At 33.2% G+C, this 17,034-nt stretch overlaps 1 protein-coding gene across 2 annotated transcripts; it reads left to right on the forward strand.

Annotated features, from left to right (window-relative positions):
• The first annotated feature begins 770 nt into the window (after positions 1-770).
• Positions 771-10,217, forward strand: LOC136274742 (E3 ubiquitin-protein ligase TRIM71-like). Of its 2 annotated transcripts, none has more exons than XM_066082326.1 (2): positions 771-890; positions 8,153-10,217. In XM_066082326.1, exons 1-2 carry the CDS (start codon positions 888-890, stop codon positions 9,875-9,877), a joined length of 1,728 nt encoding a protein of 575 aa, XP_065938398.1. In that variant the 5' UTR covers positions 771-887; the 3' UTR covers positions 9,878-10,217. The 2 variants fall into 2 exon arrangements, with proteins under 2 accessions (XP_065938398.1, XP_065938397.1); XM_066082325.1 differs by lacking the exon at positions 771-890 and adding an exon at positions 1,847-1,939 and having other exon boundaries at positions 8,153-10,205.
• Positions 10,218-17,034: the final 6,817 nt, after the last annotated feature.

Genomic DNA, 17,034 nt, shown 5'->3' on the forward strand with positions numbered 1-17,034 from the left:
TCTGACTCAAAGCAATTTTTAATGAATTTTAGTACAGAATTTTAAATTAAATATTTTGTTTTTATATCAAATATTCTAAATTTAAAAAATAGTATCACATTTACTGGATTAATTTGCGTTATTGTCAATTTGATATAAGATGCGTAGATTGTTTATACAGCGTGTATATATGTCAACCGGAAAATGGCGTCATTTTTGTTCGACTTCTAAAACACCGAAATTCCCATAAACAAATAACACATTAACACTTATTTTTATGTCGAAATGCTTGTAGAGACAAATGTAGCAAAAATTTCAAGCTTTCAAATTTTGATAAACATTTTTATCAATGACGTTTTAAAACAAAAGTACGACCGACAGAACTTAGCACATAATCAGTCGACCCAGAGCGAGTTTTTGAGATTTCTGTTCGAAAATACGATATATGCAATCCAAGTCCAAGTAAAAAATGTTTATGTTCTATTCTACTTTCAAAAAATACAAACCGTTTTGCTAAAGATCAGTTATTAACAAAACGCCAGCATTTTATTATCAATAACTACCAAAAGGCGTCTATGGGCGTTAAACAGCTGTTAAAGGGTTAAGTAATTCTCCTTTACTTTATAATACATTTTTGTAAAGACAAGAAGCAAGTAAGTAAAAAAAAATTAACAAAATGACGTCACCCTTGTGAACAAAAGTACCTCCACCCCTGTATCACTACTCCTTACGATCTCCCAGACCTCAGGGAGTAATTGCTCTTGATATACAATACAAAATTTTTTCACCGGTGTATACCGGTGTACACCAAGTTAAGCTTAATCAAGCGCGCCCAAAACCCTGATCTCTACAAGGAGGAAGGATCATTGACGCAATGTACCGAATGAAATAATGTTAAGGTCACATTGATGGTAAGTAAGAATAATTGTATCTATATATATATATATATATATATATATATATATATATATATATATATATATATATATATATATATATATATATATATATATATATATATATATATCTCTGATGATGGCAAATATTCCCTAAGCGTGATATTGATTCGGTTCAATATCATCGATATGGATTAAGTCCAGATTATAAGGCGCTCAATGTTGGGCAATTCTATATGGACGTTCTTATTCCTAAACCGAAAGTAGAAGCCATTTTGAACAAAAACACTTGCGTTTTAAAATTCTCAACCATCAACTGATACACTCACTAAAGTTTTTGTTTTTTAATTGTTCTTAGATAATAATTATTGTATATTGTAAACCAGTCGCGGATTAGTTTCCTTGACGTCTTAAGATTTTTAGGTTATAAATTTAATTTCGAAATATTTCTTGTGTTTCTTACACAATCAAGAAACTTTTCAGAATACGTATAATCACAGAAATCGAAAATTACGGAGATTTCTCGCACAGCCTCCTCTTAATTAACTGTTAATTTACACGTTTCCTTTTTAGTACTGGTTAATATTTTCTATATAATTAAATTTAACAGAGTCTCACAATGAAATTGATACCTTGTTTTTAGAAATCCGTCCACTATAAACAAAACTATCTAATATTTTGAGCAACATGTATTGATAAAATTTGCTTACCGGTCAAATTTGACCGGTACGAACGTCAAAGGGTTAAAGAGAACTTGAGTAATTATCCTTTACTTTTTAATACATTTTTGTAAAGACAAGAAGCAAATAAATAAAAAAAATAACTAAATGACGTCACCTTTGTGAACAAAAGTACCTCCACCCCTGGATCATTACTCTTTACGATCTCTCAGACCTCAAGGAGTAATTGTTCTTGATATACAATACAAATTTTTTTTCACCGGTGTATACCGGTGTACACCAAGTTAAGCTAAATCAAGCGCGCCCTAAACCCTGATCTCTACAAGGAAGTAAAGAACACTGACGCCGTGTACCGAATGAAATAATTTTAAGGTCACATTGATGGTAAGTAAGAATAATTGTATCTATATATATCTGATGATGGCACATATTTTCTATGCATGATATTGATTTCGTTTTATATCATTGATATGGATTAAGTCTAGATTATTTGGTCGTTCAACGTTGGGCAATTCTTATTACTAAACCGAAAGTAGAGGCCATTTTGAACAAAATGACTTGCGTTTTAAAATTCTCAACCATCAACTGATACACTCACTAAAGTTTTTGTTTTTAAATTGTTCGTGTTCTTAGATAATAATTATTGTATATTGTAAAACCAGTGGCGGACTCAGAGGGTTGTGCACCCGGCGCGCGCCCCTTCTAAAATTGTCAAATACTCCTTCGAAGAAAGAAAGATATACAACTTGCGAGTCTTAATTATGAACTTTTTGGAAACTCATTGGATTTCTCTACATAAAATTGATTTCAACGGTGTAGTATAAAATAAAAATACCCGTGTGGAACGTACATATAAAGTCCATTTTAATTATACATGTACCCTCTCCTTAGGTTCAAATGTGACCGGTTATTCGATTTTAAGTAATTTGTTATACTAGGTACATGTCGTGTCTAAAACGACTCTTCCATGTTTATTGTACAATACAAGCTGGCATATTCTTTTTCAACTTCATAAACATCGTCCCATTGAACTTAATTTTTTTAATCTGAATAATTTACATAATGTACAGCCATTTGTAAGAAAAAAGAAATGTTTCTTAAATTTCTGTATGGCAGGGGAGGTTGATGTGGTTTTGTAGGTCTTTTATTTAGAAATGTTTAAAAATTTAAAATCGTCATCTGGGCCCCCACCAGGGCTGCCCAGACCCCTTGCCTAAAACTGGCGCCTCTACCTTCATCCAATTAACTATAATGCCTATACTCTGTCCCGAGTTTTTGCTTCCACCACTTTTTACTTGATATTTCAATAATAGCAATTACCTTTGTGCTCAATCTACGTTCATCCACTAATATGAAAAATGTCCAGATTATCTGTTTTGAAACGCCCCCTCTACTGCTTCAGGTTTCAATACACATCCAAAAATTGAAAGTCTACGGAGATTTTGCATTGCATCAGCCATTAATAAGCCCGGATGATAATGTTAAAAAATTGCGCGACGTATTCCGAGTGTATTCCGAATGGAGAAAAGATGTAAACATTTCCCATTACAAATCTCCGTAAGAAAATTGTTTTCGTTCCTGTGAGTGAAAAGGGATAATCTTTCAATGAAGATATCTTGGATATATTCCCTTTCATCGATTTCAATTGTATTTCTTTCATAGGTATGTGTATTTTTATTAAAAAATATCAAAAATTGATGGAAGCAATAACTTGGGACAGACTATAACTAACGGGTCTAGGCCCTATACAGTGCTGCTATCCTGAAAGTTGACAAGGATAGGATAGGATAGGATGCAGGATGCACGATACATGATAGAAATATAAAAGTTAAGTTCTATCCTATCCTATCCTATCCTGCATCCTGTAGCCAATCAGATTCGAGTATAAATTTCAGAGTTATTTTGCAAAACGAAAATTGGCTTAACAATGTATTTTTAATGTCAATTTCATACGTTTTACAAGTTAAACCATTTAAGAATAATTATTATATCAAGAACGCGGTGCATAACATTGATGCGCGCTAGAATGTCGGCGCTACATCGTTGTCAATTCGTACGCAAGTACAGAATTACTGCGAGAATTCGATGCAACATTTGACAACATCAGAAATAGATTTATGTATTTTCTTCATTTAAAGTCTGCAAAGTAATAAAAGCTTGAATTTATAAACGACCAATTCGGCATTTTAAAAGATAAACATGTATACAAGAAACAGACATTGTTTCACGTTTCATACAATTTCTTCGATGTCAAATAACAGGGACGCATAATTATGTCCGATATAAACCTGAACATATCAAAATAATAAATGTTAGCTAGCTATAAATGCTTAAGAATTTATACTTTAAAAATAACTCCGAGTGGTTTAACTAAAAACGATATAAACTTTGAAAGGAATTATTTATTTCCAGATCGTGTTTACATTTATCGCCGAACGAATCGCTCGAATAATGATAATTACGCTCAGTTATTTGTGATAAGAAAATAATTTGTAAAAATATGTGACTAAACTGTTCCTCAATAAGTGCATCGAAGTTATTAATCTGTTTTTTAATGAATAAATACAATAAAATCAAAAATCGAATCGCTTACCTGTTTGTTTACGTTATTGTGTCCATCCCGAGTACGATTTAATTTCACCTTAGCACAGGTAAATAAGTTATCCTGCTCGAAGAATATTCGGTTTTAAGATTTAATTATTTTTAAGTACATTAGTTGATAAAATCATTTAATTCTTAAATTTCGTTTCATTTAACTTACATTCCTATATTTTGAAGGTATGGGATAGGATAGGATAGGATAGAGCTTACTTGCAGGATAGGATGCAGGATACAGGATATAGGATAGGATAGGATAGTTTTGTCAACTTTCACGATAGCAGCACTGTATCAAGTGACCCCACTTATGTGCAAAACGTTTGGAAATCGGAATTTAGTAACGTATATAATCACTCCACAGATTTAGCCAGCAATGACGCCTTTCTCACACGTGTTATAGAATCGGTAAACTTCATGGAAAATGATATGCTGGTTCCTCTTAGAGAACATAATCCTTACCTTAACGTAGCTCGCGGGTTTGCTGACGTCACAATAGGAATCGACGTAAAGAGTTGACCGTCATAGTAAACTCATAATTTTTTTTTTAAAATGACAAATGAGATATTTAGAAGTACATGTATAAAAGAAAATATTTTAAAAAGCTTATATGCGGTTTATGACTGTTTATACAAAGATTTATAATATCAAGTGCTGAAAATTTAAAGATGTCACATACATTGTCACATTTTGTTCTATAAAGATAAAGAATGAGTGTGCGTTAGAACTCTTCCATTTAAAGTCATGTTTTAAAATAGAATGTATGCATTAACTTCGCTTTTTTTTTTACAATTATAACTTCCGTAATCTGTACTACCGATTAAATTCTTAACATTCACAATAATGTCTAATAAGCATTTACATGTTCTAATATGTGTTAAACAGCTAGTCTTGTCAATAAATGCATTTCAATTTTGGTGTTCTAAGAAGTAAGGAAATGATGACGTCAGGCTAACGTCGTAATGAATATATAAGGTTTTGAGAAATCTTTTAAATCTTTAAAGTTTTTTTGCCAAAAATTGGCCGAGAACACATACTGATATTTTTTTATGAATTGATTTATAATTATCTCCTCTGTTTTTGTGTTGAGTATGATTAATTTCGTCTGAATCGTTTAAAAGTTTGGAGCATAGTTTTGTAATGCGTTTCTCGGTTAAAATGTGCATTTTACTATATATTTCATTGAAATGGCGTTGCTTGATTTTATTAATGACACTGTATTTGAAACACAATAACATTATTACCGCGCAGACGAATCTTAAATAAATTTTAGAAATAAAACTATAAAACCTATGGATCACGTGGACAAATTTTCAAGGTAGGTTTTCTCACAAGCAGGTAAACCCGCGAGCTACCTTAACAGACCTATAAAACTCGGTGAAGTAAAAAATGTTATTATGAAATCTAAAAATGGAAAATCCTCTGGTGTTGGTGAAATTCCATATGAAGTGCTTAAATACGATTGTGTTCTTCATCGTCTCTTTATGTTATGTTTTGAGTCCCATATAATTCCCTCTGTTTGTTGGCCAGCTATTATATGTCCTATTTTAAAAGATTCTAACAGTGATCCAAGAGTACCGCTTTACTATCGAGGAATCAGTCTATTATCAACTATTTATAAAATGTACAGTTCCATTTTAAATCATATATTGGTACCTTATTTAGAAGATAACAACCTGCTTGTTGATGAGCAAAATGGATTTCGACGTGAACGCTCTTGCACTGACCACGTTTTTACACTTAACAGTATTATACAGAATAGAAAAGAAACATTCGTGGCACTCATCGATCAACAAAAAGCTTTCGATAAAGTTGACCGTGATCTTTTAAAATTCTCCCTCTTACATAATGGAATCGACGGGGATTCTTACTTTTACGAAAACACAGTATCGTGTGTAAGAGTCAGTGAGTTGTGTACTGACTGATTCTTTACTTTAGCTGGTGTACAACAAGGAGACAACTTATCACCGACCCTCTTTTGCTCTTTTCATCAACGATCTCGCAATATTTAAAAAAAATTAAAGAACTGAGGAAAGGTATCACGTTGGGCAAAACCAATTTAAGTATTTTATTGTATGCTGATGATATTGCTCTTTTATCCGACTAAAAAGAAAATTTGCAAAAGATACTGGATATTGTGTCTGACTGATGTGCAAAATGGCGTCTTAAACTAAATATGAAAACATCAGGAAAAAAGGATCTCGAAGCGATTTTCAGTTCCAAAATTAACAACAATATTCTCCAGTACAATACAGATTATAAATTATATCTTGGTGTAATATTTTATGAAAAACTTAATTCCAAAACAACGCCGATACTTTATCAAAAGCTGGTGGAGGCATGGTTTCCAAAATTCGTCCATATAAAGAAATAGGAATTTCAACTCTGAAAAATTGTTTTTAAATTGTGTAGCACGATTTTTGGATTCTTGTAGTGAAGTGTGGGGCCTCCAGAATTATCATTCTATTGAAATAGTACAGAATCGAGCCCTACGTTTTTACTTAGGCGTTCACAGATTTACATCTTCATAAGCGCTACACGGGGAATTTGGATGGAAACTCTCTTATTATAGACACTATATCAACGCCGTGCGATTATGGAATCGATTGCTGACAATGGAAGACAATCGGAGAACAAAGTGGGTTTTTCTTGTGGTACTTTAATCAAACTGGTATATCAAGATGGACATCACGCATTAAATCACTATTTAAATCTATGAATCTGTTACATATTTATGATAATTTATCAGTTTGTGATGTTAATGAATTTGAAAACAAGCTGTTTCTTTCTATATGGAAATGAATGATTAGGAAAGATAAACCAACTACCAAAATTGCGATTATATAAAAGCATTAAAACAAATTTTAAAACTGAAATTTACCTTGAAATGAACATTCCAAAATATCAAAGATCTATTTTTGGCACAATTTAGATGTGAGATATTCCTAATTAAAATTGAAACAGGGCAATATAAGGGGGAAATCTCTTGAGGAAAAAATATGTCATTTTTGTGTATTAAATGAAATAAAAGACGAGAGTCATTTTCTGTTGAATTATTGTGCAGTATATTCCGACTTTAGAAGAGAATTATTTTTAAATAATGTAGGATATAATCCAACAGTAGTAATGTCAAATTTAGACTGTATTATTTTTCTACTGTCAAATTTTCCGAGACAAATCTAAATATTTACTTGAATCTTACCTTTATAGACATTCAATCATTACTGTATAAACACACAATGCGCAATATGTGTATATATGTGATAATTGTATTTGCAGTGACATATAGGCCCAATAGGCTGAGTGTTTCATTATCTATTTTGTATAACATTTTGTAATTTGTTATAACACATGTCACTATAATGAATTATTTACTTGCTTACTTACTTCAAATCCTGGATCCGCCCCTGTTGTAAAATAAATGATCTGGTAACCAAACAAATGAGAATTGCTTTGTTTTTATTTTAATCATAAGTCAAAAACTGATTAGTAAGAGAAGCCACTATGCTCGGATCTGGACGGGGGGGGGGGGGTGCGGTGGGTCCCTAGAAACTTAAAGCTTATTCGTTCACATTGTATAATTATTACACACCCCCATCCCACTGGCAAACCCCTTAGACACCCCCTTGGCAAAAAAATGTCTGGGTCCGCGCATGATTATGTACATGTAGCTTAGTATAATTATTGTTATTAGAAATGCCTAGTTAGAAATTCAAAAATTGGTATAGAAATACAAAAAGTTGATAATGATAAGGAATGGACAAAATCAAATACCTCATCTATTTGATTAATTATTATTTATCAAATAAATATCTCATAATCTATTCTAGATGTCAATATGCTTATACATTTGCTTGCATACATGTGTGTGTGTGTGTGTGTGTGTGTGTGTGTGTGTGTGTGTGTGTGTGTGTGTGTGTGTGGAGGAGGGGGGTTGGTAGAATTGATTGACTTCTTGCTGATTTGTCATGGCTTAATTTACTTGCACATTTCTCATTTCAGATGGCATTATCTGAATCCCAAGTACCACCCGACGCCCAGCATTATTTGGTGTGTGGCACTGAAGACTGTGAGAGGAACTGCCAGTTTTACTGCAATGACTGTCACCAACCAATGTGTGAACAATGCAGAGATGAACATCAGAAGAATACGAAAACCAAGAGCCATGAAGTGGTTCCTTATAAACAACGTAAACGACCGCTTCCTGTTGAGCAATGCAAGATCCACCCCACAAAAGAAATGGTTCTTCTCTGCGAGGAATGCCAAATTCCCATTTGTTACAAATGCACTGCCAAAAAAGAACATCGCGGCCATGCGTTTACTGACCTAGAAATAAATTTTGATGAAAAAGTTTCCTTATGTCATGAAGAAATTGCAAAAATTAGAAATTATTTTGAGCCAACTTCTCAAGATTTGAAAAAAGATATTGCTGGCGATGTCACAGAAATAAATAAGATTATGGAAGCTATAAGAACGTCCATGAAGGCTGAAGCTGAGTCTGTGAAAAAAGTGATAAACACAGTCACATCAGAAAATATAAAACAAGTTGACAAAATTGAAAAGTCATTATTAGAATCATTAAACGATCAAAACCAAAAAATAGATGACTACATCAACTATCTCAATGATTTAATCCAAACATATTATGGTTACCTATCTCCTTCAAACATAGATCAAATAAGACTTAACCTCAAATCAGAAAGCATTCGACCCATACCGATAACATCCAAACTAGTTCTACCCGTATTTACTGCTGGTCAATACAGCAGGGAAGATGTCGCCAAACTACTGGGTAGAATAACTGATCATAACATTAAACCAGAGAACAGAAAAATAAAGCCCATGGAGACTGAATCTACACAGTTGAAACCTACACAGAAACAAAGAAAACAAGGCAGAGAGAAATTTGGCGTGAAACAAACACTGTCTCTGTCTTCCTCTGTCACCAAGGTGAGGAAGTACACAGCACCAGGTGTTGACAGTGTGTTTCATATATCACTGGGTAAATCAGGCAGACTCTGGGCCAGTGATGATCATGGTAACCTTGTCCAAACAGATCTACAGGGGACACAGCTACAGAAGATACAAACCAGTGGTAGATATGGCTACCACACAGTCACACAAGACGGGGACCTGATTTATAAAGACAAACACGAAACATTGATCAATAGGATAACACCGGATAATACAATCACTGAATTCATTAAAACAGGAGACTGGAGACCACTCAGTATACACTCCTCCCACATCAACGGGGACATACTGGTGGGGATGGGGAAGGATCGAAAGCCCTCTAAAGTCACCAGGTACAACAAGACAGGGACAGAAATACAGAACATACAGAGAGACAAGAAAAGACAGAGACTGTATAGTCTACCATACTACATCACAGAAAACATCAATGGTGATGTCTGTGTATCAGACTATAGCAAACATGCTGTAGTGGTGGTGGATAAATCAGGACATCACAGATTCTCCTACACAGGTCAGGGGTTAGTGTTTAATCCCCATGGAATATGTACTGATGTACTCGGTCACATCCTGGTATGTGAAGCTTACAGTAGCACAGTCCATCTCCTGGACCAGGACGGTCGGTTCTTGTCTCTGCTACTCACAGAACAACAAGGAATAGATTTTCCCCGTAGTGTGTGTGTGGATGATGAGAACTATCTCTGGATGGGACAATTTTACACCAACACAGTGACAGTGTACAAGTATCTACAGTGATCATTTTATATCCATACAGCAATTCTTAGGTACTGTGTGTATGTTGTGAGACAATTTAACAACAACACTGTGATAGCTTACAATTACCAGTATCTACAGTTTATATTGAAATACATAATATACATCATTCATGTAAACCTGTGTATGTTTTTTTTAATACATTGTATCGATTTTTATTAATGATTATTTTCCATTGCTGTCGAATTGATAATAAATATGTAACAATATATTAATAATATCAAATTGTTTTGAGTTATAAGTTATATTAGAAACTGCTAGTTTGAATCTTGTCCATTACAGCTAGCAAAAAGACTTAATTTACAAACGGCTCAATATGTATTGTATGGTCGACGGAATATGATATTAAAAAACAGATGCATTAATTAAAACGTTGTCCTAAATAAGAAAATAAAAGAATAACTTATCTATTTTAAGCATCACATATGAGATGAATACGATCGGAGAGAGAGAGAGAGAGAGAGAGAGAGAGAGAGAGAGAGAGAGTGCTAGGCTGACTTGTTCTGTAAACAATAGAACTGCATGTAGCTACGTATACCTTGTATGATTATATGATTAAGTAAATACTTAGTTCTCTGATTAGCTGATATCCAACAACCTTGAAAAAAAATGAAATTTTACACTTTCTCGTGTCCTAGCAGGTCACTTCGAAAAATATCGTTATCACAAAAGCAACACAATACCGGTAGTTATTGTGGACAAATGCCAGTATACCTCAGTGTGTTGCGCCAACTGCAATCAAAACATTACCTGAAAACCCAAACGTACACTTTTGTTTGTAATATAAACAAAATAATGGTATATGTCACTTTTTCTGCGATAACAAATGCTCGTAAAAATTCGGAATTGAATTTAATGAAAAAAACTACAAACACATTATACAGTTGAAGGCTGTAGCATGGTGGGATACAATCACCTGAAAAGTCAGATACATGTACAAGAATGTATCAAATACAAGGGATCCATCTATCTTTAAATCAACAATTCAAGCAATCTTTGAAGGACTGATCTCGTGGGGTTTTTTTTAAATCGAGATTTGTTTTAAAATCATGTCTCTAAAGTAGAGTATATAATCTAACGTTATGTAAAGAAACCCCAAGTTCGGCGATATGCATATTTTAGTAACGATACGATCCAAGAGAGGTAACTCTGATAACTAGACCAAATTATTAATGGAATATGCAAATCAAAAGGTAATACGTAGAAATTTAGTCTTAAAAAGCAAACGACGTCAACCAAATGACACGGTTACTAAAACAGCCAGAATATAAAGGTTTAAAAAAAAAACCTAACATTTTCAAACACTGGAACAGTTTGGAAACAAACACTGTTTGCAGATAGATATTCATCAACAAACCAGTAAATTGCCATAGTAAATACAAAGAAAATATGAGCGAAATGATAATTTAATCACGCTTTTAAACATTAAGCTTAAGACTTGTAACTAAGGGGGGGGGGGGGCTTTGATAATGTAATGGTTGCCCTTCAGAACAAAAAAAAATCACGTTTCCGAAACACTCTGCTTTAATAGTAACATTTTTCTTCTTCATAACTTAAAATAAATGATAAAAGAAAAAAAGAATTATAAACTAGATCGTTCTCGTTGCGAGCAACGAGTGGGTCTTCCGTCCGATTTTTGAGTAAATGAGATTAAATCCTTCACTTTTAAGACTAAATTGTTAATTAACGCCAAAAAAAATAGGAAAAAAAATGTCGGCACCCAGGGCTTGAACCCAGGTCGCCTGGGCACATGTCCACCACTGTAACGACTGAGCTAATCGGACTCTCGCTTCCGGAATTTGATGCTTGATATATCGGGAACGCATCAATCGATTTTAAATTTTTTTACATATTCTTAATCAGTAAAAGAGTCTCTATCAACCCGTTAGAAAAATATATATAAATAAAAAGATGAAAAAAACGATTTTTTATCTTTCTTTCCGGTGACGACCGGAAGTGACGGCGGACGATTTTATGACCATGTTGCAACAGGTTAAGTGGAAGACTATCTTCACTAAAAATTTCAGCCCTATATCTTTATTCGTTTTTTATATCTCTAGCCGACAAAATTGACTTTTAAAAATCGTAAACGGACGATAACTTCCGACCGGAAGTGATTATCAAAAAATTGAAACGGCGGTACAAACTTCAGATACCGACACATCAACCCTCAAAATTTGAAGAAAATCGAATGAGCCATCTTCGAGAAATCGCCTGCACAAAATTTGTAAGACAAAAAAAGAATTAAAAGAATAACTAGATTCGATCTCGTTGCGAGCAACGAGTGGGTCTTCCGTCCGATTTTTGAATAGATTGAATTAAACTTATCAATTCAAAGATAAAATCGTTGATCTAAGCGAAAAAAATGAAAAAAAAAATTTGCGGCACTTGAGGCTTGAACCCGGGTCGCCTGGGCCATGTCCACGACTATATCGACTGAGCTACTCGGACTCCGCTTCAGAACTTTGACGCTTAATTTCTCGAGAATGCCTTAATCGATTTTAAAACTAATTACATATTCTTAATCAGTAAAAGGGTCACTATAAGGTGTAAAAATTTCAAAGAAAAATATTAAAAAATAAAAAAGTCGAAAAAATCAATTTTTGAAATTTTTTTCCAAAAACGACAGAAAGTGACGGCGGACATTTTGGTGAGTGTGTTGCACCAGAAAAACGGTAGATCTATCTTCTCTGAAAATTTCAGACCTCTATCTTTTATCGCTTATGAGAAACGTCGCCGACAAAATTGACTTTTTAAAATCGTAAACGGACGATAACTTCCGACCGGTAGTGTATTTTTAGAAATGGATAAAAAACAATAAACTTCAGATAAAAACACGTTAATCTTAAAAATTTGAATGAAATCTATCAAGCCATCTCTGAGAAATCGTCTGCACAAAATCGGTAAGAAAAAAAAAGAATAATAATAAGAACTAGAGCAAAGCTCGTTGCAAAGCAACGAGTGGGTCTTCCGTTAATGTCGGAAGTAAAGCTGGAAGGTCCTGTAAGAAGCAGAGCTCTTAAACCAATAACAAAAGTACCATAAATAAAAAGATGAAAAAATCGAATTATTCCTGGTACGACTTAACAAAATCCGAATGATTTTACGTACGACTTAACAAAAACCTTTCCGATTTCAAGAACGACTTAACAAAAAAAATCCGAATGTGTTACAGTACGACTTAACAATTAATTTTTAGGTACAAGTTAATTTAACCAAGAACTTGATACTAATTTCTTAACCAAAAACGCGGAATCAAAATTTCCGGAAAAATCATTTTTTGAACTCGTATATCTCTGTAATGCATCGTCCGATTTTAAAACAGCTTTCAGTGTTAGATTCAGCTTAATAAGCTCTATAAAACACATATTCATTTTTGATTTGATCAGAAAATTCATTTTTTCGAAAAATTTGATTCCCTTCCGGTTTCGACCGGAAGTGACAGATTTTCATTTCCAGCCTTATTACAGAGATAAATCGATTAAATCATAACCATAGAAAATTTCAAGCCTCTATCTTAAAGCGTTTTTGAGAAACGCCGCGGACAAAATGACTTTTTGAAAATTTTAAAAATGACGTAACATAAAAAAGGAAGTGACGTTTTCAAAGAAACTTCACAAACTTTGAGGTATTATAGTTGCACACAACCTCTGAAAATTTCATTAAAATCGGTTGTAAACTTTTTGAGTTATAAAGCCGAAAAGGAGTCAGAAAAAAAAATAAAAAGAACTAGAGCAAAGCTCGTTGCAAAGCAACGAGTGGGTCTTCCGCTAATGTCAGAAGTAAAGCTGGAAGTTCCTGTAAGAAGCAGAGCTCCTAAACCAATAACAAGAGTAACTAAAAGAAAAAAAATGAAAAAAGTCGAATTATTCCTGGTACGACTTAACAAAATACGAATGATTTTAAGTACGACTTAACAAAAACTTTTCCGATTTCAAGTACGAACTAACTAAAAAATTCCGAATGTGTTACAGTACGACTTAACAATTTTTTTTTGGTACGAGTTAATTTTACTTTTCACATTACGCTATTTTTTAAGCCAAGGACGCGGAATCAAAATTTCCGGAAAATTCAATTTTTAAACCCCAATATCTCTGTAATGCATCTTCCGATTTTAAAACGGATTTCAGTGTTACATTCAGCTTAATAAGCTCTACAAAACACATATACATTTTTGATTTGATCAGAAAATTCATTTTTTCGAAAAATTTGTTTCACTTCCGGTTTCGACCAGAAGTGACAGATTTTCATTTTCAGCCTTATTACAGAGGTAAATCGACCATATCATAACCATTGAAAATTTCAAGCCTCTATCTTTAAGCGTTTTCGAGAAACGCCGCGGACAAAATGACTTTTTGAAAATTTTTAAAATGACGTAACGTAAAAACAGAAGTGACGTGGTCAGGAAAACTTTAACATCTTTGCGGGATAATAGTTTTACATTATCTCTGAAAATTTCATCAAAATCGGTTTGAAACTTTTTGAGTTATAAAGCCGAGAAGGAGTCAGAAAAAAAAAGAAAAAGTATAATAATAACTAGAGCAAAGCTCGTTGCAAAGCAACGAGTGGGTCTTCCGGTGGTGTCGAGAGTAAAGATAGAAGTTCCTGTAAGAAGCAGAGTTCTAAAACCAACTAAAAAGAAAATAAAAAAAATATTTTTTAAAAATCGAATAATTCTTAGTACGACTTAACAATGTCTGAATGATTTCAAGAACGAATTAACAAAAACCTTTTCAATTTCTCGAACGACTTAATAAAAAAAAGTTCCGAATGTCTTCAAGTACGAATTTACAATTTCCGAATTATTTTAGGTACGAGTTAATTTAACTTTTAACACAACACTATTTTCTTAACCAAGAACGTGCAATCAAAATTTCCGGAAAACTCAATTTTAAAATCCCAATATTTTTGTAATGCATCGTTTGATTTTAAAACTGATTTCAGTTTAAATTAAGCTTAATAAAAGCTCCTTTGTTGCTTAATGATTTTTATCAAATTGTTGGTCAGAGAAAAGAGTTATTATAAAAAGACTTAATAGCCCTTCGTGCCCCTAATTTGAGGGGTCAGCCTTTTTTTATATCAAATAAAAGGTATCGCTAATATAAACATATTTTGTTCTACAAATGTTCAAGAATGGTTAACCGTTATCGAGATATCTAAACATCTGTATTTTAGGGGCCGACCCTTTAACTCTTTACCGGGGCCACTAACAACAAAATTTTTGGCATCATATTGTTCAGAACATTATTTTGAACAACTTTTGTTCTACATTGCTTTTAAAAATATTCCTCCTTTTTCAAATTTTAATGATCAAAGTTTTATTAAAAAAAAAAATGATCAAAGTTTTGAATTCTGGCCCCTTGAAACCCCTGATTACGTAATATATGACTAAGGTATGATACTGTATAGATAAACAGCTGTACAATGAACATTTTTGCTTCTATAATTAATAATAAATAATTGTTCAGTAAAGAGTTCTTTTAAGAAGATTTAGGACCCCTCTTGACCCCTAATTTGAGGGGCCAGCCCCTTTTTCTTGATATCAAATGAAAGGTCTTGCAAATATAAACATATTTTGTTCAACAAGTGTTCACGAAATGTTAACTATTCTTAGGATATCTTTACAAATGTGTTTTAGGGGCCGGCCCTTTATCTCCTAAATGGGGCCATGAACAAAAAAATTTAAGGTGGCATATTGTACAGAACATTATTTTAAGCAACTTTTGTTCTACAATGCTTTTCAAAATATTTTTCCTCTTTCATATATTTATGATCGAAATTTTGAACTTCTGGCCCCTTGAAACCCATTATTACGTAACATATGACTAAGGTATGGTACTGTATAGATAAACATCCGAACAATGAACATTTTTGCTTCTATAATTAATAACAAATTATTATTCAGTAAAGAGTTATTGTAAAAAGACTTTACAGCCCTCTTGGCCCCTAATTTGAGGGGCCAGCCCCTATTTCTTGATATTAAACGAAAGCCCGTGTCATTTGAAACAACTTTTGCATTACATGTTTTAACAAAATATTTATACATCAAAAGATATCACAGAAAATGTGCAAAAATTTCGTGAAAAAATTTGGTGCCAATTTTCAGGTTCAGGCGAGCTTTGAGGCCTTTAGCAATTTTCATCATTGGAAGCAGGGGGGTACATCTACATACATTCATCTACAATCCCTGAAAGTTTCAAGCTTCTATCTTGATTAGTTTCGGTGTAGATGCGTGGACAAAATGACCCTTAAAAATTTACAAAATCGTCAATATCTGAAACCGGAAGTGACGTCATCATTTGAAAATTTAATAATATGTAGCACTGATCATGCTTTATCCTTCCTGAAAATTTTGTGCGAAACAGTTGGATAGTTTTTGAGAAATTGCGCTCCAAAAAAGTCAGAAAAAGAAAAAAAAGAATAATAAAGAAAAAGAAACCGTAGAATAACAAGAGGGTCTTCCGTTGGAAACGGAAGACCCTAATAAAAAGAAACCGAAGAATAACAAGAGGGTCTTCCGTTGAAAACGGAAGACCCTAATAATAATAATAATAGAAAGAAACAATAGAATAACAAGAGGGTCTTCCGTTGGAAACGGAAGACCCTAATAAGAAAAGTGAAAAAGAAACAATAGAATAATAGAAGGGTCTTCCGCTGAAGACGGAAGACCCTAATAAGAAAAGTGAAAAAGAAACAATAGAATAATAGTAGGGTCTTCCGCGGAAGACGGAAGACCCTAATGATTAACGTTTTGCTAGTGAGTTAATCATGTTAGTTGATTTATTGTGAAATTATGTATTATTTTGAAATATATGCAAATATATTACGTCGATCATTAAGATATCAAACTAGGTAAAGCAAGTTATCTAGAGTGTCGGGTCCTATTAAATTTACACAAGTGTGGTTGACTGATGTACCATTTTTAAATTTTACTTTGTAAAGCGGGTACATACAGTCTAAAGCCATTAATAAGACTGCCTATATTTAACAATTTATTTCTAAAAACACAAAATAAACAGAATTAACCCTTCCTCACAACACGCTTAAAAAAACAACAATAACAAAACAAGAAAACAAATCATTGATGAACATTAAAGCTGAACACCGCTCGTAAATAGGCACTGTCCGCCATATTTCTC

Source organism: Magallana gigas, chromosome 4 (genome assembly GCF_963853765.1).
Source record: "Magallana gigas chromosome 4, xbMagGiga1.1, whole genome shotgun sequence".
In the NCBI taxonomy this organism is placed as follows: Eukaryota; Metazoa; Mollusca; class Bivalvia; order Ostreida; family Ostreidae; genus Magallana; species Magallana gigas.